General features: G+C 36.5%; 1 protein-coding gene across 7 annotated transcripts in view; it reads left to right on the top strand.

The window, feature by feature from the left end:
• LOC131690467 (gamma-aminobutyric acid receptor alpha-like) overlaps positions 1 to 24238 on the top strand; it is a 137087-nt gene that overhangs the window by 96915 nt on the left and 15934 nt on the right. For all 7 annotated transcript variants that reach the window (XR_009305583.1, XM_058976259.1, XM_058976262.1 and 4 more), the window contains 3 exons: positions 3189 to 3409; positions 10173 to 10255; positions 19263 to 19481. Coding sequence is in view for 6 of the 7 variants with exons in the window: in XM_058976259.1 (XP_058832242.1) it covers positions 3189 to 3409; positions 10173 to 10255; positions 19263 to 19481 (523 nt within the window). In the remaining variant the exon portion in view is untranslated. The remainder of the gene's footprint in view (positions 1 to 3188; positions 3410 to 10172; positions 10256 to 19262; positions 19482 to 24238) is intronic.

Raw genomic sequence — 24238 nt, 5'->3', positions numbered from 1 at the left:
AGCTAACACATTGAGCCGAGTCAACAAACGAGTAATATAATAAAAAGTAGAAGTATAGAAGACAGATCTTAAACTATCCAGAAATGAGCACTTTATCGTTAGTGACTACCATGTTTAACGAAAGCCGGATATAATACTAGATATTGGCCACAAAGAGCTAGTTATTTAAATGAAAAGTTTTTAAGTTATACGCAATTTAAATTTCTGTATTATGTCCGTGCAATGTACACTTAGTACAAACATAAGGCATCTCAATGAAGTATGCTAGGAAAAAAGAAAAAAAATATTTCAATTTGCTGAGAACGATATATTGCAACCAGCATCAGCGTTTTAGTTGCTTTCTATGATTTCCAATTAATGTCCATGTAAGTTTAAAAAACGATGTGACGATACAGCGAACATAAATCAATAGACAATCACGTAGAGCGATTAAAATATTGTGACTAATTGAATCTTTGCATCTTTGAATAAGTTAGGATTATTGTTTCAATTTAATGTTTACAGTATGCGACACTCTTTCATTCGTTGCGGAATAAAATGAGATAGATTACCAGAAAACAAGGAGAAAAGAAAGAAAAAATAATCAACTGATATATACTCAACTCGAGTGCTTTCGGATTTGCGCTCAGATCATCTCCTTTTCTAAAAAGCTATTCGTGCGACGTGTAAAAACTTTAATCAAACTGTTTCTCGAATTGTGCTAAAACAAACCTGTAATCAAGCTGATATCACTGATTTCTTCAAGTAGCCGAACATTTCTTTCACTATTTATGGTGATAGTGAGAAAAGAACGAGAGCGTATTATTTCTATTCAAAAAACCAACCAAATACTGAGCAGATTATTGTCAATATATTCCCATATTCCTCCTTAGTGGAGAAAAAATTAGGTGAAAACTATTTTTTCGCCACTAAGAAGAAAATTGTTTAAAAACATATTTGCGCGTGAAGGGCGCAAAACCTGAAACTAAATTAGAATGTGCGTTTCGACTTCGTCTCATCAGAATCCGACACTAACTTAGTGACAGCGCTAAACCAGCGCCGGATTGACGCTGGCTCCAAAAAATTAAAATAGTGAAACGTTTTTCGAAGTTATTTTAAAACAACATTGCGCATTTAAGGATTAAATAGATAAATGAATTGTTGTTCTCAGCTATCTGACAATATTGCCGAACATATTGGGTGACAGCACACAGAAGTTTTGAATGAAAAGAATCGAAGCAAAGCTTTCGTACTACATTCCGTAGTGGAAAATGGAAATCAAGAAAATTAAAGTTGAGCCGTTTCTTCACATCTACAAATTGCCTGCAAGATTGGAAGATTTAAAACAAATCTCGACATTTTCTTCGTTCGAACATTCTCGGGACATTTTAATACTCAATCCAATTTAAAAGTTTAAAATTTTGCATGTGCTGTGCTAGGAACCAAAAAATGTAATATAACAATTTTATTTGTCAACAATGTGAAGTTTCGACATGAATACGACGCCTTTTAAAGGTTATACGATTGCAAAGCTGTTCATTCTACAGTGAACCAGTGTCATCGAGGAAATGACAATTACTACTCTATCTTGAGATAACTTTGTAATAATCACCCTCACTGGCCTTCAATTATGGGGGTCAATGTTACCTTCAATTAACTCTTCGAATAAATTCAACATGCTTTCGTAGATTTTTTAATTGTTCGCGGCGAGTATAATTAAGGTACCAAATAAAACTTCAAAATGTTGTCACACTAAACACACCGCAAATACCTAAATAATTGTAGGAAAACACAACAACCGGGTACACGATAGAAGCAATAATAAAATGACACCAACCCAGACAGCGTTAAATATTTTATCATCAAACAACAACAAAATCGTAGATTTTTTCCTACTTTCAGGCTTCAACGTGAAAAAAAAACAAATTTTTCTGTGATTTTTTTAAAACTTTGCGTGCAGAGATTTGATCAAAACTTTTGTACATTATAGTATTTCATTTCAATAACATGCAGTAGTTTTTATATGCAAAAATATCGACAAACGATTCGGTGACAAAACTTATTGTAGAACGTCTCTGGAAAAACATGATTTGCGGTATTACCTGCCATTCCAAAACTACTTAACCGACTTCTTTCAAATTTTGCATACACATTCTATGTTAAAAATACCAAACCCTACGTTGAGTTTTTGAGAAATGCTCAATTAAGGAGGTTTTTTTACCACAATAGATCTAAATATTGGTCGCAGTGGTCCGTCTCCAACAAAAAAAGGATGTTTTTTACTCAATTTAAATAAAAATTACTATTTTTGACGAAAAAATTCGCCTTTTTATGAGTAAAAACCCCCTTAAATGAAAAGTTATATCAAAAACTCAACGTCCCCTTGGTATTTTTCACATAGAATGTGTGTTTTGTTGATATGTTTGCATAGAAAAATTAAAGCATGTCATTGAAATGATAGACTATAATGTACGAAAATTTTCATAAATTTGCTTCACGCAAATGTCTAAAAAAAATAGAAAATAAGTGTTTTTTCCGCTGAAACCTTCACCCAGCAGTGTTTTCAAGTACGACGGACATCAATCAAATATAGTTGAATTCGCTTGAGACAGTAGATTTATAATACTGTAAAAAGGATAGTCTTGAAACTATTTATCTATTACAAGCTGAATAAACTGCATTTCAAGCCACGGTGTTGTAAAACTACAAGCTGAGAAAAATGATTACATACGCCTCATGGTTTGCGATAGTACCAGGAAAACTTTATCTGGTAAAGTGAAAGAGTCAAGAAACAATCTTCAAAACAAAATTCCTTTCGCGGGTAATCAAGTTTCTAGTGCCAAAGTCGTAAACAGGACCTATTCAAGTGATAAAAAGTTTTGCTATTATTGATACATCATAAGGATCGTAGGTCGATTTTTTATCCTTTTATTGAACTGAAACCCCGCCGGATTGCGTTGACATGTCTGTAGAGTCTGCTAAACATATTATATGTGATGGAAACAAAATGAAATTTAAACGGCCGACAACATTTGCCTTCACCATTTTTTGCAATCTTTGTTTAGCAGAGTCAAGCGAAAATTTAATGAATTTGATAAGCTCAGCCTGATTTATTGAATTTTTACTGCCAATTTAAAATTAATAACCAACACTTCATAGAACTTTTTGAACCTATTTATTATGTAACAACGTACCATTTCTATTCGCAGACTTACTCAATGGACTGCTACTTCCGGCAGTCCTGGGTCGATCGACGGTTGGAGTTCAGCGGTACACAGGATACGCTTGCACTAAGTATTTCGATGCTGGGTCGAATCTGGAAACCGGATACGTACTTCTACAACGGTAAACAGAGCTACTTGCATACCATTACCACGCCGAACAAGTTCGTACGATTACACCAGGACGGTCGGGTGCTCTATTCTAGTCGGTAAGTAAAGCACTGTGTGCACTTGGGTTGTTTTGGGGTAGTGAGATTGAGCCCTATTTGATCACTATGCTATTTCAACCGACACATTTACGGAATTAAACTCCAATTAAATGAAGCAATTAGTGGAACAAAAGGAGTAAAGGTTTACTCTTAACAGACAATCAACCGATTATTACTTACAATAAATTCAACGATGATATAGATCATTCCGCCCAAAAATTTTGAAATATTCAGGAACAGAAAACAAAACTAAACTTGATAAGAAGACCTTACAGAGGAATCCCTTGAGCAATTCCAGAAATTGATCATCGTCTGCTGGTACAGTTCAGGTCCTGTCATGCTATTTATGTGACAAAGAAAACATTCCGAAAATTGAATTGCTCGCTTGCATTTCGGCAACCATCATCTAGTTGCTAAGCAGTGCTGTCAGATTTTTTTTCTTTTGAAATAAAAGCTAGTATTGACAACATTTTTTTAATTTTCATTATAGCGGGTTTTACGTTAGGGTCATTCGCCTCATTTCGGGTTAGAGAAATCTCTTTTGGAAAAAACTATAACCCAATGTACGGGGTTTGGAATCGAGCCCAGAATCACCTGTTTGTATTAAAGCTTCCCATAGTGAAACAATGGGTCTCAAATCGGTCGTGCAACTTTCCACTTGTCTGTATTTTGTTTGGTGGTGATGTTTGCTGCTACCGGAGTACTAGATATAGTCGTTATGGATTATTTAATTTTTTTTCCATTAATTGATTTTATCTACATTAATTAATTAAATCACTTATTTTCTTTTTTCGTTTATTTTATTTTCTTTTAATTTATCAGTTTCATCTACTTCTTTTGTTTTGTTTCGTTTAGAGGTTTTAATCTTGAAATCAATTACCTCGTTTTCGGGTTAGAGAAATCTCTTTTTGAAATATCTCTAAACCAATATTCGGGCTTGGGAATCGAACCCAGGTGACCTGCATAAAATGTTATCGATTTACCAAATACGCTACGCCCGCCCCTATCCATTCCATTCATTTCTTGCGACTTATTCATTTCATTCATTTTATCTATTTTAGTGATTTTATTCATTTTACTAATTTAATTATTTTATAAATCTATTTTATTAATTAATTATTTATTAATCGTTTTATTTATTTTATTCATAATTTTATTTTTTTCTTGTTTTGTTAACGGCTGAGAGTGATTCAATTTTTTCCTTCTATTATATTATAACGACAATTAATTAGCAAGGGAATGGGATGAGTGAAATATTCTTTCAATATTAAGAGTCATAGCTCTCCAAGAAGTGCATAAAGTTGAAGGAAGAAAGTTTAGAAAAGCGTGAAATAGGGTCATATGAGCAAGCTTAGAGTTTCTCGGCGATTTAACCCTCTATCCTCTACACGCAGGAGTCAGAATATTGCATATCCATTCCGTTTGTTTTATCGCACCTTTTCGGTAAATTGTTATAGAAAATAATAAACCCGTTGCGAGGCAAGTGATTTTCCAAAATAAGAAATGTAAATTTCAATTCAAATTCTTACGAGAATGGTTTGTGATCCTACTAAGGATCGTTTGCTGTGGATTTTTTAACAGCTCACCGTTTCCTTGCCAGAAACAGTGCGGCTTCTTAACACACGAGGGTCGTTTAATAAATCTATAGAAAATCCGGGAGGTGGCGCTCGTAGTGTCGGTAAAGATTTTTTTTTTTTGTAAGTATCACTATCGATAGGACAGCTGTCAAAATTTCAGCTCGATCCATAGCGTTGGTCAATTCATATTGTCGATCAAAGTCAACAACATTTGTTTGTTGATAACAATGGAAAAATCCGAGTTCACGGCTATCATCTAGCATCTCCATTTTAAAGGCTTAAGCCCGGAAAAAGTCAAAGCCGAGTTGGATGCGCGGTGTTAATCCACAAAAGATGAACATCGTTCAGGACGCCCAGTTGAGGTGTCTACTCCTGAAATCATCGATAAAAACCACGGTCTGATTTTGAGCGATCGGCGAATCGTAGAGCGGAAATTATTTGAGGCCACAAGCATATCACAAGGTATAGTCGTATCGATTTTGCATGAATAATTGCCCGTGAAAAAAATTTCGCCAAGATGGGTGTCGCGTTTGCTTTCAGAGGAGAATAAGCTCAATCGTGTAGTGGTTATGTTGATGCTCTTCTATCGCAATCCTACCGAATTCCTTCATCGATATGTCGCTGTGGACGAAACCTGGATGCACTACTACAGCCCACAAACGAAGAGACAGGCTTGGCAGAGGAAGGTTCACTTCCAAGGAGGACGTCATTGCTCAAACGAATGAGTATTTTGCAGAACTTCCGAGACCCTATTTTTTAAACGGGATAAAAATTTTGGGAGAACGGTTGTAAAAATGTGTAGAGCTGAAAGGAGATTGTTGAGAAATAAAAAAGAAAAATCTCCAAAAATCGGTGTTTTTTTTTCAACTTTTTCGAATAACTTATTGAACGACCCTCGTATCTCGTGGCGTATTTCGTTGGCTACTGCTAGCCGGGAGTGTTCCTTCTAGGAACTAGCAAAGCGAGTCACCGGCGGCAAAATCCTTGCAGCTTCTACGACAATAAAACGCAAACTGAGAAAATTGCCCTAAAGACAAAGTCTCAAAGATACTTCATCGTCAAATGAGAGGCGCAAACAATCAAATAAAATGTATGTTCGCTAGTTGAACACTAGATCACCAGTCAAATTACAGTTAATAGCTGTTTTTACAAAATCCTTTTGTCGTAATTTATGGTAAGCGTATCCCCTACCGAATCTGTTACACAATTGTTTAGAATATTCCATAACACATTACGCAAAAAAACTAGTTATCCTGTGCAGCACAGCGGTAGAAGTTGACGTCGAAAAACCAGAGGTGGGTAATGTCCGGGGCACAGTGTTGACGTAGGACTATTCGGTGATGTATCATATTATTAAAATTCTGCTTATAGCTCTTCCAAACGGCAAAATTTACACATTAATTTTGATTCACCGGATTCAGTAAAAAAAATTTCTGGGGATTTAAATAGTTCGGCAATCAAGTAAGTAAAACAATTTTATTATCTAGTTCTCCGGATAAAATATACGTATATAAAAAGCTGTCAATAAGATTCGATAGCTTTCGGTAAATTTCAGCTGATAAAATTTAAGGAATGCTGACTAGTTCAATTATTCGAAAATTATATTTGGTTAATTACCAGTAAAAGTAGCATGTTTTAGTCAGGATTTATGGGGTTGTACAGAAAACTCACACAAAATATGATTCCTCTAGTTTTTTATTCATTTCAATCATTTCGTTTATTCTTTCGTTCTATTTATTTTATTCAATTCATTCATTTATTTCATTCTATTCATTTAATTATTCACATTCATTCGATTCGTATTCTTCATTTTATTAATATTAATATTTTTTTTTAATTTCATTGCTTTTATTAATTTAATAATTTCATAAATTTTGATTAATTTTATTTATTATATTTTTTATTTTAGTTATATAGGTTTTAACCTTATAATCATTTGCCTCTATTCGGGTTAGAGAAATCTCTTTTCGAAAAATCTCTAACCCTATGTGCGGGGTTGGGAATTGAACCCAGGTGAGCTGCGTACAAGGCAATCGATTTACCAACTGGGCATAGCGTAGTCTCCGATTTTTACTATATTAATTTTATTAATTTAATTCGTTAACTTATTTAATTAAAATGATTAATTTATTTAATTTCAAAGTCATTTAAATCAGATAATTAATTTACTTAATACTTTTAATTAGTTTAATAAATTTAATGCATTTAAGCCATTTCATACATTTTATTCATTTCGTCCATTTTATTTGTGTTATTTATTTCATTTAATTTGTTAATTTGCTTCAAATTAATTTATTATATTAATTCGGTAACTTTTGAACTTAAGCTGAACTCATTTAATTTATTTATTGCATTAATTTGATTTAAATTGATCATTGTACTAATTTTATGGATTTAAAACGCTTTTTGTTTCTTTTTGCTTTATTTTTTTTTTAATTTCATTCGTTTTATTGATTTTCAGTTTCTTCGTCGTACAGGACCAAAATTGTGTTCATCACACCTCTGCTTGGCTGCCTATTTCGCATGAGTTCTGCAAACGAATGAATAATGCACAATCTTCTTGAAAATCAATCAATGCAACAACGAACTGCTTTTTACGTTTTCAAAGATATTCACTACCCGAGACTTTCTCAGTTGATCCTTCGCAGATATTTTTTCAGGTCGAAGGAAAACAAAAAATTTGAAACTGCTTATTTTTTCGTAATTGTTTTTTGTAGGTATTACCCCGAATTAAGTACATTCGCGCCTAAAATTATCATGACAGAGGTTTTGGGCATACATTCAGTAATAGTTTTTATCGGATTATAAGTTTTGGCATCACTGCTAGCTTCCAACTACAATCCATCCATCGTCCATCAATGATTCAATGATAAACTCAGGAACGAAAGGAATTTCCCTGCGGAACATAAACACAATCGTCAGCTAGCGATTATCAGACAACCGAAAATGGGCTGACAGAGACTAAATTGTGTTTATCTATGCTCCTACAGACACATACGTGACCAGAGTCGCACGTGTCAATGGAAGTAGTTACCGTCGAAGGTTTGTCACCTTTTTGCGTTGCAATGGGACTTGTTTGTTTCGTTACGATCATTCTGCAAACGATAGACAATATGTCATTCAATTGGAGTAAATTTTCTGCAATTTTCTGGGTCGTGGTAAAATCGAATGCTTGCTGAATCTAGGGAGTTGCTGTACCCTAGAGGTAAGGAAACGGTGAACTTAAAATTCGTAGCTAATAACAAAGTTTTGAGAATAACACCTGAATAAGTTGTAGAAAAAATCGATCCTAGAATCAATTAATCATGTTCTTCTAGTTATATTCCCGTGAGTTTCAGTCAATGGCTGCATACATGACAAAATTCTGTTAATCTTCCACACCCGGTACACGTCAATGACACATCTAAATTACATGGTTTTCATACACACTCAATTCAACTGGGCGATTTTCACACATTCGTGTAATCAGATAAAGTGTAGTCAGTAAAGTGAAATTTTCAAAAATATTATAATAAAAAAAAAATTGTTGAACGAATAACTATTAAGCTTCCAGCACAAGAAGAGAACCATGGTGGTGTTTGGCATGCAAAACTAAACGTGCAGATACGGAAAGATTTTTAATTTAGTTGCGAATAACCTTAAGGTTTCAACCTCTCTTATTGAAACAAACAAAATAGTCATTTCCGCAATGACATTGTAATTTTCATGATTAGGAAAGGCACAATTGCACCACTAGGTGGACGAACCATACGACATGAAAGCCTTTCAAAAATGTATGCAATTAAAAAGAATGGACTCATATTAGCAAAACCATGAATCCGAACAATAACGAGGGGTGATTTCAAACAGATATGTATATCAAAAAGGATTAAATGGTATAATGCGTCAAAATGCAAACCTACATCCACAAACGAGATTACATGGTTAATCGCGCTGCATGTAGTCTAAATATAACTTGTTGAAAATTTTAAAGTGAAAAAAATCGGTGATCGCTTCCATCGCAACGTCCTTCAGACTCCATTGGCATAAACTATTCAAACCCACTCCCTGTCACAACAGCTTCCCACAACCGCATGATGCCACACGTGGACACTCGGCGATTAGCGCCAACTACGACCACCAACAACAACAACAACAACAGTGCGGCTGCAACTGTACTTAAACCTGCCACAGTTCCACTCCGGCAAGGCAATAATAATTGCGGTTAGAAGCTATCAAATCCTGTGCAACACTGTTTTCAAGCTACCCGCTGGGACCTGTACTAGTTTATAACAAAACCCGTGATTGTCCAGCTGAGCAGCCCACTCAAACAAGCAATTATCGGAATGGAACCCTCAAACGCCCCTCTGCACTGTCGGGTGAGGGTTCCAACTGGATAGTGTTGTTTCGATCCGGTTGAAGCTGGCGTCCTGCTACTGCAACTGGTTGCCACCGCAATGGGAGTAATTTGTAAATTTGCTTGCTATTTGGTGAATCGACTGCCTCATTCTGATGGATTTTAAATGACCCGCTTGGGCTCGGGTAGTACACCGATCGAACGGACTGAATCTCCGGTAATTGAATTTAATAGCTACAGCGCACAGCACCGGGAGGAGCTCGAGCTGGATAAACTTTGGCATAGATGTAAATGAAAAAGTAGTCAGTATACAAAGGCTGTAACACGGTCAATAGAAAAGGTAAATAACGAACTTTTCAATTTCCAATTCAATTTTTACCTTCAATCTGGCATGCCACTATCAGATAGTTTCCAGTTGAGCATGTGAAAGGCAAATTGGAAAAATCAACTTCATATGTGCTGTTTATTCGAGAGCTGTTCGTCCTTTTAGCTGCTCGCTCGATTTATCAAATCTCGACAAGACACATCATAATTGATGAATTTTCGGAGCACCCCCATCGGAAGTAGAATCGATTTTCCTTATCTGCAAACGCCTCCCTTCCAGCTTCATACATTATTCACTCTCGCCGGTCTCAAAGCAAACACATTCCACTAAACCGATGCAGCTAACAAATTGCCAATTATCTCGTCATTATGGGACAAAAAACGACACGAAAAACTCACGTATGTGTGGCAGGGGAGATCGTCATGAAATTTGAGATGCGCAGCATCAGACTAGATTATAATCATGGCTTGTGTGGCAACGAACGGCTAATGATAGCTTTTTTCCTCAAATCCCTTTTTCTTTCAGGCTAACGATCAAAGCGGGCTGTCCCATGAATCTGGAGGATTTTCCTATGGATATTCAGCGGTGTCCGCTTAAGTTTGGATCCTGTAAGTACATAGAGAATTTTGAATTTATTTGTTAAATTTTGTATATAATATGTTATGTATTGAATACGTTTGTTACATTTTGTATATAATAATTAAGATAGAATAGAATTAAAAGCTGGAAGCCATAAAATGGGATTAGGAATTATTTTATAAATCTGTGGGCAAAGATTTCCTGTAATCTATGTATTCCATCTTCTACTGACAATGTTTATAATGTTGTAATTTGGAACAGATGTACGAAACTTGCGGTCGTAACAAGAACTAAGAAAATTGGCGGCCCAATTCGTAAAAATGTGTCGTCCAGATGAGCCATATCGCGAAGAGGAGCTGCTACTTAATCAGATGGTGTGATTTTCAGGAAAATTTACATTTCCCAGCAGTAGGCAACTTGAAATCTGTGCATCTTCCCCGAGCAAAACCAAACATAAAAATTACAGCAAGTAGACATCAAATTTTGATATCAGCCATCAAATTGAAATCTTATTTTGATATAGGTTTAAACTTTTTCAGAGATGACATCATATTTTGATCTTATTTTGATGTGCTTACATGCTTTGCGTTTTTTAGAAAAAAAATTGTTTCTATTTATTTTTCTATTTTTCAAGTTCGTGCGCGCCAAGTACATTTAGAAAATTGCTTGATTTAGTTTGAACGGCCGCTACTACTCCACCTAAAAAGCATTAAATGTAAGTTACCTACTACATTAATTCATTAATAGGGCATTTTCGGCAAAATTTTTATATCTCGCTAACCTTGAACCAATAACCAATAAATTTTATAACACGGAATAAAACTGATGCAAGAATAATATTTCAAATTTTGTGAAATAGTTTACGTGAAAATTTCAAGTAAAAATGATTCACAAGCACATTAGATCGTGAATAATATACACTACCCGTCAAAAGTTTGGTATCGCTTCCATAAGTATTCCAACTCCCATCATACTGAATATTGCAACACCACAAAATGTTTAGCATCACCTCAAAAGGGTAAACTCACGATGCTGTAGGGTAATATGGGGAGAGATGCCGCAAATTTCTAAAAATCGATTCTGAATCAAAGTAAACCATTCAATATTTGATGGAATCATCTGTATCAATTACGACAAGTTTCTAAAATACTAGGGGAATGGTTTCTGCTATGAAACTTTTTTATCAATTTTCCATGAACATTTTAAAAAAAGGTCATTGCGGGAGAGATACCGCTGAAAAATGGTGAACAATAGTATTTTTTAGCTCTCGTTGATGTCTTTTTGGTTAGATGAATTCATCTGAGTTTCATGAAGTTTGATTACACCTATAAATCGGCAAGCACCTTCACTTTTCTTAAGGGGGTACTACCATTTCTAAAAACATTTTTTTATTCAACATTTTAAAAATATTTTTCTTTCGCAATCTTGTGTAACGGTGAAGTTGGAGTAGCTTAAATAATGGTACTATTTATTTATATGTTTGTACGAGAAATAATATCTGTGTGTTGGTAGGGGTTCCTTAAAAGCTGTTTTTGGTTGTTTTTCCCAACAATGAATTTATATAACCTAGCTTTGTTTTTGAAAGATTCATTTTAAAAAAGCATCAATTCGTTGTAATTTTCGATTTTATCCCAGTATTGACATCACTACAAATCAATGCGCTCGCGAAAATTAGTGCCTGCAGCTTTAAAGAATAAACCGAAGTAACTAATACTTAGATACATATCGCCCGTTTAAATATATAGATAAATAGACTCATATTCCTATGTCACTGTGATAGGTCCGTTAGTTTGTGGATATACTTTATTAATAACCTATACTTGAGGCAAATGATCATTTAATGACATTCCGAGGTGAAAAAAAATACATTTTAGCTAAGTATCCACCGCCATCGAATGCGGCATCTCACCCGTAATTTTGATGCGGCATCTCTCTCAATTGTATGGGAGAGATGCCGCACGACGACATTTTCCTCTGAAATTATGGATCACCGTGTTCACAATCAGAATGCCTTCTAAATTGTCCCAACTATTCAACCGAAACATGATTTACTCGAAAAAATCAAACAATTTAAAAAAATGAAATTTTATTGTGGTTCTGAAAAATTTTCGGCACTCCGTGATGCAACTGGACGCACACCAACGTTGATAAAATTGTCGTGAGTTAATAATAAGGATTATTTTACATCTCCAGTGTTGTAATTCTTCGAAAGACAAACTCACAATATCATATTACCGTATAAAAGTGACCCTATATACGAGATATAGAAAGGGTGGCATCTTACCCGACGCGGCATCTCTCCCGAAATTACCCTATATGACGTGTGCTGATCCATGATTTATTACATATTGATAACGATCTAATTTTCGTGCTTGTGAATTAGTTCACAAAATCAAAGCTTAAGACTGCTATTTAACGAGATACGAAATATTATTCATGAATACATTCATGCCTCGTGAACTGGTTCATGATTCTTAGTGTATGATAAAATACACAATTTCCATCATGTTCCTGTCTTACATTTGTTTTGTTATCTCAAGTTTTATGTTCAAAAAGCATCATTTTAGTATAAAAATGTATATTTCGCAAATTTCCGCAGACAAATCCGCTATTAAATTCACTATTTGTACCATGTCGTCTATTGCGTGTTCGCAAATAAATATATGAATGTTCTGAATGGATTCCATGACACACCGGTCGACCGCAAAATATGACCATCATCGATTCGAACGAAACTTTGCAGTTGTGTTCGGTTTATGAATTTCCATGATTCTCTCTGGCAAATGCAATATTTTGATACAAGAGCAATTTTTCAAAAGGGCCTAGACGTTTCTACGTGCATTAATTTCAAAAGATTTTTGTTCGATTACTGTATTGTATACAGCAAAACTATCTGAGAACGAGTATATTCAGTTTAGGTTGATTGAATCATTCGTAAAATTTTGTCTACTTTCCGAATCTGTAATAAGTTTTGATGTAGGCGTTCATTTGATAAAGTTATAACATATTTGTCGAATGAAGATTCGTCAAATCGTTGTAAATGTCACGAAAGAATGTGTCATTTTGATTTAAAATGATACTTAGTATTATATTCTGTAATAAAATTACAGTTTTCTATGTCAATTAGTATGAAATGTTTAAATCTGAAACGAGTGAAAAATAATCCCAATGATGAAAACCTCAAAGCACTTCTGCAACACATAAATAAAAAAGTTAATGTAATGAAAAAGCGGTGCAAAAAGGCGTACTTTGAAAACCTTCTATCCAACATACCTCATTCGAAACTTTGGAAAAATAATAATACCATTTTTGGTCGTTCAAAGTCGGATGTTCTCATCAGCCTAATTTGCAATGATATCAGAGTAACTGAGACTAAAGAAGTATGTGATGTTTTCAATGAATATTTCTCTAGTATTGGCAAAAATTTGGCTGACAATATTCCCACGAGTCCCAACGCAAATCCTATTGAAAATATACAACACGTCCAAGAAAGAATCTTCTTGCGTCCTGCAACCATAAACGAAGATCTTCGCTTGTATTCTTAAGAGTAACTGTACCACTTTTGCAAACATCCTAACCAAAGCTTTTAATTTAATAATTCAAACCGGTAGGCACCCATACTATTTAAAAATAGCCCGATTAATGCCAATTTTCAAAACTGGTGATCCAAACCCACCTTGCAACTATAGACCAATTTCAACATTGTGCGTTTTCAATAAAATTCTTGAGAAATTGCTCAACACTCGACTACTCGAGTTTTTTAACAAACACAACATAATTTAAAACTACCAGTATGGGTTCAGACAGGGCTGCAACACTTTAATTGCAATGGCCGAACTAATTGACTTTATCATTAGTCAAATTGATAGTAGAAGAATTGTTGGTGCTCTTTTTCTGCTTCTGCTTCCTGCTTAACCCTCCGGAAGTCGCGCTTATGACTCACTGAACGAGCAGCCGCTGGTGTCCTAAGACGATTTCGCTAGATTTTCAGAGCAGCGTGCACTCAGTGCACTAGCGCGACTGCAGGAAGGTTAAGAAGTTAGAATGCTATGGTATCAGGGGATTAGCAAATCATATTATTCGAAGATATCTGTCGTATAGCAATCAATTCGTATCTATTGGAGAATCTTGTAGCTCTTATAGACCAACAGAAAAAGGAGTGCCCCAAGGCTAATATTGGGCCACTGTTATTTTTATTATATATAAATGACCTAGTTGGACTCGTGTTAAAAGGGACTCCTTGTATTTTCGCTGATGACACAGCGTTGTTTTACTCGAGCAATAACTGCGCGACATTGAATCGGATTTAAAAACACTAACGACGTATTTCAACGAAAACCTTCTTTCCTTGAACCTATCCAAAACAAAATATATGCTGTTTCGTTTATCTAGAAGAGCTATCGGCATGCATCCGTACCCAAGAATGCGACAGTCGGTAGTTCAGGAAACTAACTGCTTCAAATATTTAGGATTTCACTTAGATCTCACACTCTCCTGGATTGAGCGTATAAAATCTATAGAGAGAAAAGTTGCATCGTTATGTAGGTTATGCGTAAAGTATGCTCTTTTGTTCCCAAGCATGTACTTCTAAATTTTATTTTGCGCACATCCACTCATTGCTGAACTACCTTGTATCTGTGTGGGGCCGTGCCAGCATTTCGACTCTGAAAAACCTACAAACACTTCAAAACAGATGTCTTAAAATTATTTATAACAAAACCAATTTTGTATCCTACTATTTTATTATACAATAATAATAATCCCCATAACATTTTGCCTTTGCTTGGGTTGACTAACTTCCAAACAATAATATACATCCACAATGCTTTGCATAATACAACTGCTCATAAAAATTTAGAATTTACAAGAGGCATTCGAGCTCACAGCACTAGACAAGCCAATCATTTATTATACTACGGAATATTCACGAACCTTGGTCAAAGACGCATTTCTTTCGTCGGACCTAAGCTATTCAACCAGCTTCCTACTGATTCAAAACAAATAAAATGTCGCACTCGTTTCCAAGAAAAATTGAATCTAATTTTTAAAAACAAAATAGGAGAATTTTTAATTTAAACTCCGTTACCACCAATCGAACTTATTCCGTTTTTAATAAATGGTTAACATTTATTAAAAATAATTGATAAATGCTTTTTTTCTAGTAATAATTAATAAATAAATTTAAATTATTAAAAACTTCCTGCAAAGCTACAATGGGACCCTTAAAAAGAATTTTTTTTCCGCTGAGTACTCGTAGCTACTTCTTGTCAAATTATGTGTTTTGTTTGTCTCGCATTGTTTTTTTTTGTTCTCCGCATTTCCGCGATCCGTAACTTTGTTTTGTTGTGCTGACCTTTTTTGTACGCTGAGAACTGATGTGTCCACAACCAGGGGGCTCCGTTTATGAGCTTTTTGGTGTGGGGATAAGAGGTGGGCTATTAAAAAAAAAAATTAAAAAAAACATGTATAAAGTTATTGTTAGAATAACTACTCCATCATGCAATCACATTCAAAATATTTCTTATCTCTTTAGATTTTTGCTGAGAAAATATAAAAAATTAAAAAATGGCTTCTTTGTAATCTAAATTTTTAACATAAATTTTTGTTTTTGTGAAAAATGATAACATTTTTTTCACTGTATATTTTTTCGTACACAAGTATTCATCGGAATCTAAGAGTAACGGTCCGATTTTGAAGATTTTCGGACGGATCTTCGTGGGATTTCTCATTTTCGACAAACGTAAATTTAAAGAATAGAGTACAGTCAACAGTGTAATGAAACTTTTGTACAAGATTAAACCAATATTTGTTCCCTCTGAAATACCGATCTAATGTAAACATCGAATTGAAATAGTGAATTTAACCTGCAACCATTGTATTGCCATGTCGTCACTGTAGTGCTATCTTGTGCCAAACGTCATTTTAGGGTCAACTGTGTTTGATATATCACCTTATTCGACTTGAAAATAACTTCAAAGCGGTCAAATAAAAAAATGAAATACTACTTCTTACTGATTGGAATATTTTTTAAATTTTTTTATTCTATTTCATTCGTCACAATTGACTGGAATATGACGTAGCACAAACGTGGCCTGCGTTAAATGCCCAAATGCTCGAACCAATTCGTACTATCTTGTGACAGTTTCCACTACAGACTAGCGAAGTGTTGAAAATTGCAGCAAAACGCACTGTCAAAAAGTGCAGCCAAACGAGCATGAGGGTTTTGTGAGGGCAAGAAGAGGAGGAAACCCACGCAAAGCTTATGGGATCTCCCGTGATGCCAGTTTACATCCATGGTTGCTAGTTTTACTGTTTTTGTCTCCGCAAGTCTGTGTATACAGTGTCTGTTGTTTCCACTTTCTTAGCAGCAAATCAGAGCTTCTATGTTTGGCTGCCCGGGACTAGAACTGTTTGAATTTAGCTTCCAACTTATTGTTATTTGGATTTGTCGTCTAATTGTCTCTATGTTGCTGTAAGTTGTTGATGAGTGCAGTACGAAACACAAAATCCAATTTCAAAAATCGTCATTATCACAATAAATCTTATGTGCACAATTATGACACGTCATACGGATCTTGTTATCACTTCATACTAGTGACACATATGAATAAAAACTTTAATTGTAGAAAATATAAAAGTAAGATTGTCTTCCCCGACATGTATCTACGGTTTATAATTTTCAAGATATACAATCTCAAACCATAAAAATCAGTTTTATTGAGAAGTGCTAAATGGCACTTGTCAAAAGATAGCACAACAGCGACGATGTGTCATGTTGACCAGTTCCATTAAACGAATTGATAAACTTTCGGCAAAACAAACAACCACGACACCGAGATGCACCTGCACAATTTTTATCTATTCCACTTTAACCTACCTTGGAGACCGAAAAGCTACAGAAAAGTACCGTGCATTTCAACTAGGCGATATGTATGAAATACTGATTACAAGATTTGATAAAACGGTAACGATTGACGCTCACTTGTATAGCGGTGCAACTCCAGCGAGGAACACGAGGTGAGGTTAGGTAGCAAAAAAAGTTCCGACGATCTCAGAACAGACGGAAGCCAATATATTTCAGTCCGGATGCAGTTCCTTCAGCGTGTTGTAGAATGCTGGGACGGCGTGTAACGATGGTCGAACAATGGGTGATAGAAAGAAGCGAGAAAAAAGAACATACAAAATAGTACAAGCTATATTTTTACGTGTTCACGAATAGATGGGTGGCGAGAGTCTCCTTGGTTTAGGTGCAATACTCATAACTCTTCAGATTCTTTGCCGCTTGACTCGACTTGCCTTGCTCATGGGCATTACAAAAGGGCAACGAATCGTGGGTTGTTACATATGTGCTAACTGTGGTGAAGACATACTTAGGAGGAGCAAAAAAATGGAGGTCAAGTTTTGGATAGTTTGGTGGTAAACGTCTATCTGACTCCAGGGGATGTGGACGAGATTGGAACACAATAGCACTTTGCCTGCATTCTGGATACGTGAAAATCCACTCGAATGGGGAGGAAGAACTTTTTCCCAGCAATGAATAGGCGAATATGGAAAGAGAAAGATAAATTAACAGCAACAATGTGTGAACAAGGCTCTCATAATAGATCGTATATAATTGAAATATTCGTCCATAAGAAAATGATGTTGCAAAAATTTGATTTTTTTAAAGAAGAGTTTAAATAAAATTCGATTCATACCTCGATTCGTGATCTTTTATTGGAGTTTTCACTTTTTATTTTTTCTTATTACTATATTTGGCCACTTATTAAATTATTAAAACGGCACCGAATATATACAGTTGAAACAATAAAAAGAGAAAACTTCAATAAATGTCAACCTTACATCATACATCGAAGAAAGTAAGTAATGCAGTTCTGCCCGCTCGTGCATTAGAAATCTTCTCTCTGCTCTAGCCATCATCAAGTTTAATCCTATATTTCATTTGTATGCAAATCTGTCTACAAACGGGAAAAGACGTCCGGAGTGATAACATTTGGAAGCCCCCAGCTGTCCCGTAAAACAGAACAAATCTCCCACATGGAAGACTAATTTCTCCGCGTCACTTTACCAACCAACTTTGAGTAGGGAAACTTATTCCCCATTCAGTCCTTTTGCATGCCCGTAGAAGATCGTCGTACAATTGCATCGCGTGGCAGACAAACTGAATAAAATTAATTTCTCCCCAAAAATCCGGTCGCATTCCGAAGCGTGGCGAAATATCAAAAGCTCTGGGGCGAAATCACCAACTGGAAGCAGAATGCACACACGAATTGAAGTAGTTTGCTTGTTTGTTTGCCGACAGGAAATCCGCCGAGCATCACAATGGTGTTGAAATCGCTTCATTATAAGTTACTTACATCCCTGAAAATCCTCGTCTCTCTCTCGCTGGTTGAATCATCTAGAAGGGAAAGACACGATGCATGCTCTGCCTGCACAGCTCAGATGCTCAGATCCAAGCCTGTCTGATGTATGCGTACGTGAAGCATCTCGTGGAACATACATAAATGGAGATTATCCTCCGACTGGTCCATTCGTCTTTCGCTAATGCGCCGAGCAAAATTTTAATTATTCATAAGTCTACAACCGTTTAGTGCGACCATGAGTTGCTTCTAAAACGCTGCCAAGCGTCACGTTAGCATCGGATCCCACTCGACGCCGGATCTTCCGAACTGGTTCAAGGACACCATTTGAAGCTAGTCCAAAGTCACGACAGAAATGACATCCAGATGTGCCGCCAGGAATCAGTGCGAAACGGAGTTCTTAGTTTGCTACTGTGGCGTGCAGCTTCCTCCCGTTAGGGTTCTCAACCTTACCAACGCTTTACTTAATTACATTAAACATGTACAAGTAAAATGAACTTTCTCGGCCTAGGCCTGTTATTTGCTAACACAATTCTGGCAACGATGTCTTTGCGCAATTAAATTCATTACTGGTCACTTCTCAGCTTGTCTTGCCATAAGAAACGTTCAACAGCCTACGTGTTATCGCATTGTCGTTGTTCAAATTTAACCTTTCCTTTCCTTCTTCTTCTTTCAGTTGGCTACTCCTCGCATGACGTGCTGTACCGATGGAATAGTGACCGTTCGGCAGTGGCCATCGCGGAAGACATGAAGCTTTCCCAGTTCGATCTGGTGGACTGTCCGGCGGGAAACGTGACGGACCGGGTTGTTCACAGTACTGCCTCGATGGGAGCGGCTGTGCTGAGCAACGTGGATGATGTTGATGGGTTGGATCCTAACGCGAAGCTCTATGTTTGTAAGTGTTGGTTATTCGTTCGTGGTATAATTCGCTGTAATCGAGTGCAGCTCTTCTGGCGACTATCCAAGATATTGTTTAAGGCTCGTAAACATGGCTCATTGCACATTTTTGCATTTTCGATGTAAGCTTTTTCAAAACTCAGAGATCATGAATTATGATTATACTGTTTTTATCAATTTGTTGATTTGATACTGAACCAAAACATGAGCTTAGCGGAGCCTGTAGGTACTTTTATTTACAAAAAGTGTGGATCTATTGAATTTACTCACGCAGTGTTTGTAGAGGTCACCGTTTGATAACGAATTAAGGATCATTTTGTTTACTACCGAGATCTGCGATTATTTGCCATTCATTTTCGTTAATATACATTTATGATTCTCTGTTGCAGCTGAAAACTTTTGGTTATCTTCGATTATACTTTTGATGATGTTTTGGACCTTATCCGTTTGCTTGAACCCAGTGAGGATACTGGTGAGCAAACGATTGCAGTCAGTATTAATCGCAACCAGGCCCGATGAGAGGGGGAGGCTGCCAGGGCAATTGCCTTGGGGCCCGGATGGTATTTGGGGGCCCGCGATCTTACCCGAAAGATTGGCGAACACGTCCGGTATTCATAGAAGATCAAAAAATAGCAATAGTATTTTTTTTGTAATCATTCGCCTTTATAAATTGTTATATGATGAAAGCGTATAAAAATGAAAACTTTATTTGATAGTTGACATTTGTTAAAACAAACGTTCTTAAGGGAGTTGTCTACTTTGTGTACAAGTTTAAAAAACGAGTTTTATTGCTTGAAACGACGGAATAAACTACGAAATAGTGAGAAGCCAATTTGAAGTATTTTCCAGTGTTTCAAAAATCACTCCAATCAGCATGCGTCGAAGAAACCATAATTTGACAAATCATTAAAATCCATAATTTCATCACTCATGGTTTTTTTGGCTCCTGAGGAGTGAAAACCGCCAAGGAGTGAAAACAGGTTACTAGATTATAATTGCAGCATACAGTTTAAAAGCCCGAGCTCAATTTAGATTTTCTATTTTCATTTTATCAAGCACAAAAGCAAAACATATCCTTGGCACAATCCATGGCGAAAGCTTCTTTTCGATAGACCTCGAAGGTCAGCATTCAATGGTTAGCGTACTAGGCTAGGCTTAGGCCATTACAGTAATAAATAGTACACCTATTTTACATCCTTCCACTATGCATTTGAACTTTCGGATTTCATCACTTCATGATTATTGTTATAATAATATATTTGTTAAAGAAAATTAAATTGAAAACAAATGATTTGCTTCAATATATACAGGGTGCGCCATCTGGATGTATCCTATTTCAACATTGAACAACTCCGCCATTTTCCAGTCGATTTTGACAGATACACACAATTCTGAAACATCATTTAGTGCCATTTTAGCTATAAGTCGATGTACACCAAAAGAACGCGCTGAAATCGTAGCGCATTACATGGAAAACGATCGTTCAATAGTGAAAACTGTGCGTGCTTATCGTAAAAAATATGGCAGGCTCACTTCAGCCTTTCCGGCGGAGTAAACAAACAAAATTGTCGAATTCGGGGGACACACGTCAAACACCACTGCACGACCAGAAAGTAACTGTTTGGGCCGGATTTTGCTCCAAAACAATCATCCGGTCCTTATTTTTTCAAAGAGGTAGAGACCATCGACACTTTGTCTGTCCACAAATGCAAAAAAGGTCTGAAAAACGTCTATTTTCAACAAGACATTAGCGAGTTTGAAATTAAATTCGGTCTCTAAGCGAACACAGAACAATAATCACAAACCGGAGTGGACAGGAGGAGCCAAAACCAGGAGTGAAAACCTAAGAGTCAAAACCCACTTGGATTGCTTTGATTTTTTACTCACTCCCAGAAATATGCATAACAATGATTGGTTTCCACCGCTCCTTTGGAAACAGGTTTCTTGGTGTGAAATGTGTGGTTTATTTGAAACACTGGTATTTTCAAAGAAAGCAATAGTGCGTCAAACAGAAATGCGAGCGCACGGACAAACGCATCCGTCCTCTTCTACATTCGCTTCTTTGCTGGTTGTGCCGGTTGTTGACTTGGAGACACTGGGCGTGATTGTTGTTGAGTGAATATTTGTTCCTGTCAGATCCGTAGAATTGGTTTTGTAGCCGTTCGTGGTTTGACATAAGATAACAGTGTGCTGTTTACGGTTATAGTAGATGTGCTTTTCTTAGCTGCTGTTGCACAAAGTTTTCCGTGGTGCAGTGTCTTTTTGTAGAATTCGCGCATATGAATATACCATGGTTGCATAACCAGAATTGTCTGATGAAACGTACCATTTTTGGTTGATCCGCATATAATGGTTACGTATGAAAAGTTGGTTTGTACGGAAGCATTCTCACCACAAGAACAAAGTTAGGGATACCCGGGAAAATGCGAAGTTGCAGCTCTTATGGAAGTCACTTCTCCGTATCTTGACATGAATTTGTTAATCACGATGTCAGAGGCGTGTGGAGATAATTCGTGTAAGCACATCTCTCTAGAGCCCTTGCCTATGTATACGGGGATGATGTTGTTAACGTGGCAGCTTTCGTTGGTGTGCAGCACGTTGTTCCGCGAATGTTTCTTAATGTTTGATATGGTGCATTTGCAGGGCGTTAACTTCTCCCGGGTTGAGCACAATCTGCACATTTAGTAATTATTTCACTTCCCGAGTAGCTGGTCTTACAGGACATTTCCAAAAATCAATAGCAACACAATTCGTCTGCAGCCGTTTTTGCCGTGTGTATATAGCGGAACGATTTTTAGTTTCTACTCTGGGCGAGATGAGAAGGTAGACTGATCTTAATTAACAGGATAAAAAAAATGGAAAACCTTTTTCTATTTATGTATTTTTATAGCACGTTAAGTTCAGTTCATCCATCAGCAGCGGTACTCGGTTGCCCACTGTACTCGCAGTTGTTTAATTTGCGTCTTCTTATTTCTTTCTGTGTTTATATTGTTGTCGGGTCCTACATATTCTCACAGCATATCAAAACCGGCTCCTACGTTAGCTATATCACATTGTCCTGCATAAAATCTACGATTAGAAAAGGTTTTCTTAGATTCAATATGAGATAAACTTATATAAATGGAAAATATTTTTGATGTAATAATTTTAAAAGAGAATTTCGAACTGCATCTTCTACCTTTTCATATTGCTTACAATAAAAGCTAAAAACTGCTCAATTGCAACCAGCAAATAAATCAATCCGTGTATCGCTTTATCTGTACAGTAGAAGCCAAATGTCGTGTTTCAAACCACTATAGCCAATGTTTACACCCTACAATTTCACCATGTAAGATATAGCGTGCTGATTATATTCCAGACCATCAATCAAACAGAAGTGTTTGTTTCGCGAAATTAAATATATCCGCTCACTGTTAAAATACAAAATTTCAAATTCCTCCGGGGGTTGGAAGAATTATTCCCTGCTATTGTAACACCTGCAGATCGTTCAGAGGCGCAGAATGCTCTGCTTTAATTGCTTTGTGTAGTAACCATAAGCACTAATTTAAAATTATAAGTTAGCATTTCCATTGCCTTCATGTAATAAATGATGATGCAATAAATTTATAATCAAAATGCAAATTCTGCACGATTTTTCGAAAAAAAATACAATTGCAAATATAATCCACAATAGACGTTTGCGTTATATCAACCAACATCTGGGTAGAGTTTGGATTAAACCAAGTATACATGAAAATTTTCTCACAGATCAGTGATCAAATGCGTATACCAAATTGAGACGAGGTTTTCGACTGCGACTCGAATCTCATTTGTATAGGCACTAATTCGTCTATTTAAACAGTCGGTTTGTCAAACAAAAGAAGAGAGGAAGGGTGGGTGGGGATTCATGGCAAGGCACAATTCTCCGATCAACGTGGGGAACATGCCATTTGAGCTAGACGCTACTGCTTCCTGAGTACACGCAAAATTGAAAAACTCGTAGCGATGGCAATGTTACCCGATTTGGATACCACGGAATAAAAAGCTGTCGAAATTCACCTGTCTGGCACGCTATCTGTGGATGTGGCAATATGAGTCAACCGGAGACTAATAAAACCACGGACTCACGAGTTTCCCATGGCTGAAGAGGAACTAACTCATACTGAACTAGAGGGCTTTGGTTTAAAAGGGCCCGGCAGTAATACAAGCATTGGGGCCCGACGCGGCTCTCGACGGCCCTGGTCGCAACTGGCAAGAAGTGAACCCATTTCCCCTTAGACTCATATCGCTTGACCTTAGCCTGCTCGGCATTACCTAACTATCTTCCCTTTCACAAGGTTTGATTACCAGTTCGTCTTTCTGTACTCGGGTCATCAACTGCATAAGGGCCCCCTCCATCATTGTAGATTTTTCGAACAAAGAAACGGTTATGTTCGAAACATTTTGGCAAAAACAGCTCTCTGCTAGCGTTTATACTGCACAGACTCTTTTGTGGAGAATTATAGTAGAATACTGGGGGGTGTTTGTTTTTTTCGCTTGTTTCCCTTCGGTCTCTGTCCGCACTGTGTGCCAGAGAGGTGACTCCATCATGCGCCCTATTCTCACAGTCACGTTACTTAATGACTAGAAGAAAATTTCGTTCTAGTCACTAGATGATGTGACTATGAGAATAGAGCCCCAGATATCGGTTTATGAACACATGGACCGGGACCAACGGCTCTACTTCCCTTGAGAAGGAAGACGTGACACAAAGCTTTCACCTCAGAAAATTTCGGA

Source organism: Topomyia yanbarensis, chromosome 3 (genome assembly GCF_030247195.1).
Source record: "Topomyia yanbarensis strain Yona2022 chromosome 3, ASM3024719v1, whole genome shotgun sequence".
NCBI classification, from domain to species: Eukaryota; Metazoa; Arthropoda; class Insecta; order Diptera; family Culicidae; genus Topomyia; species Topomyia yanbarensis.
Note: the sequence above shows the minus strand (reverse complement) of the source record. Positions and strands in the feature narration are given on the sequence as shown.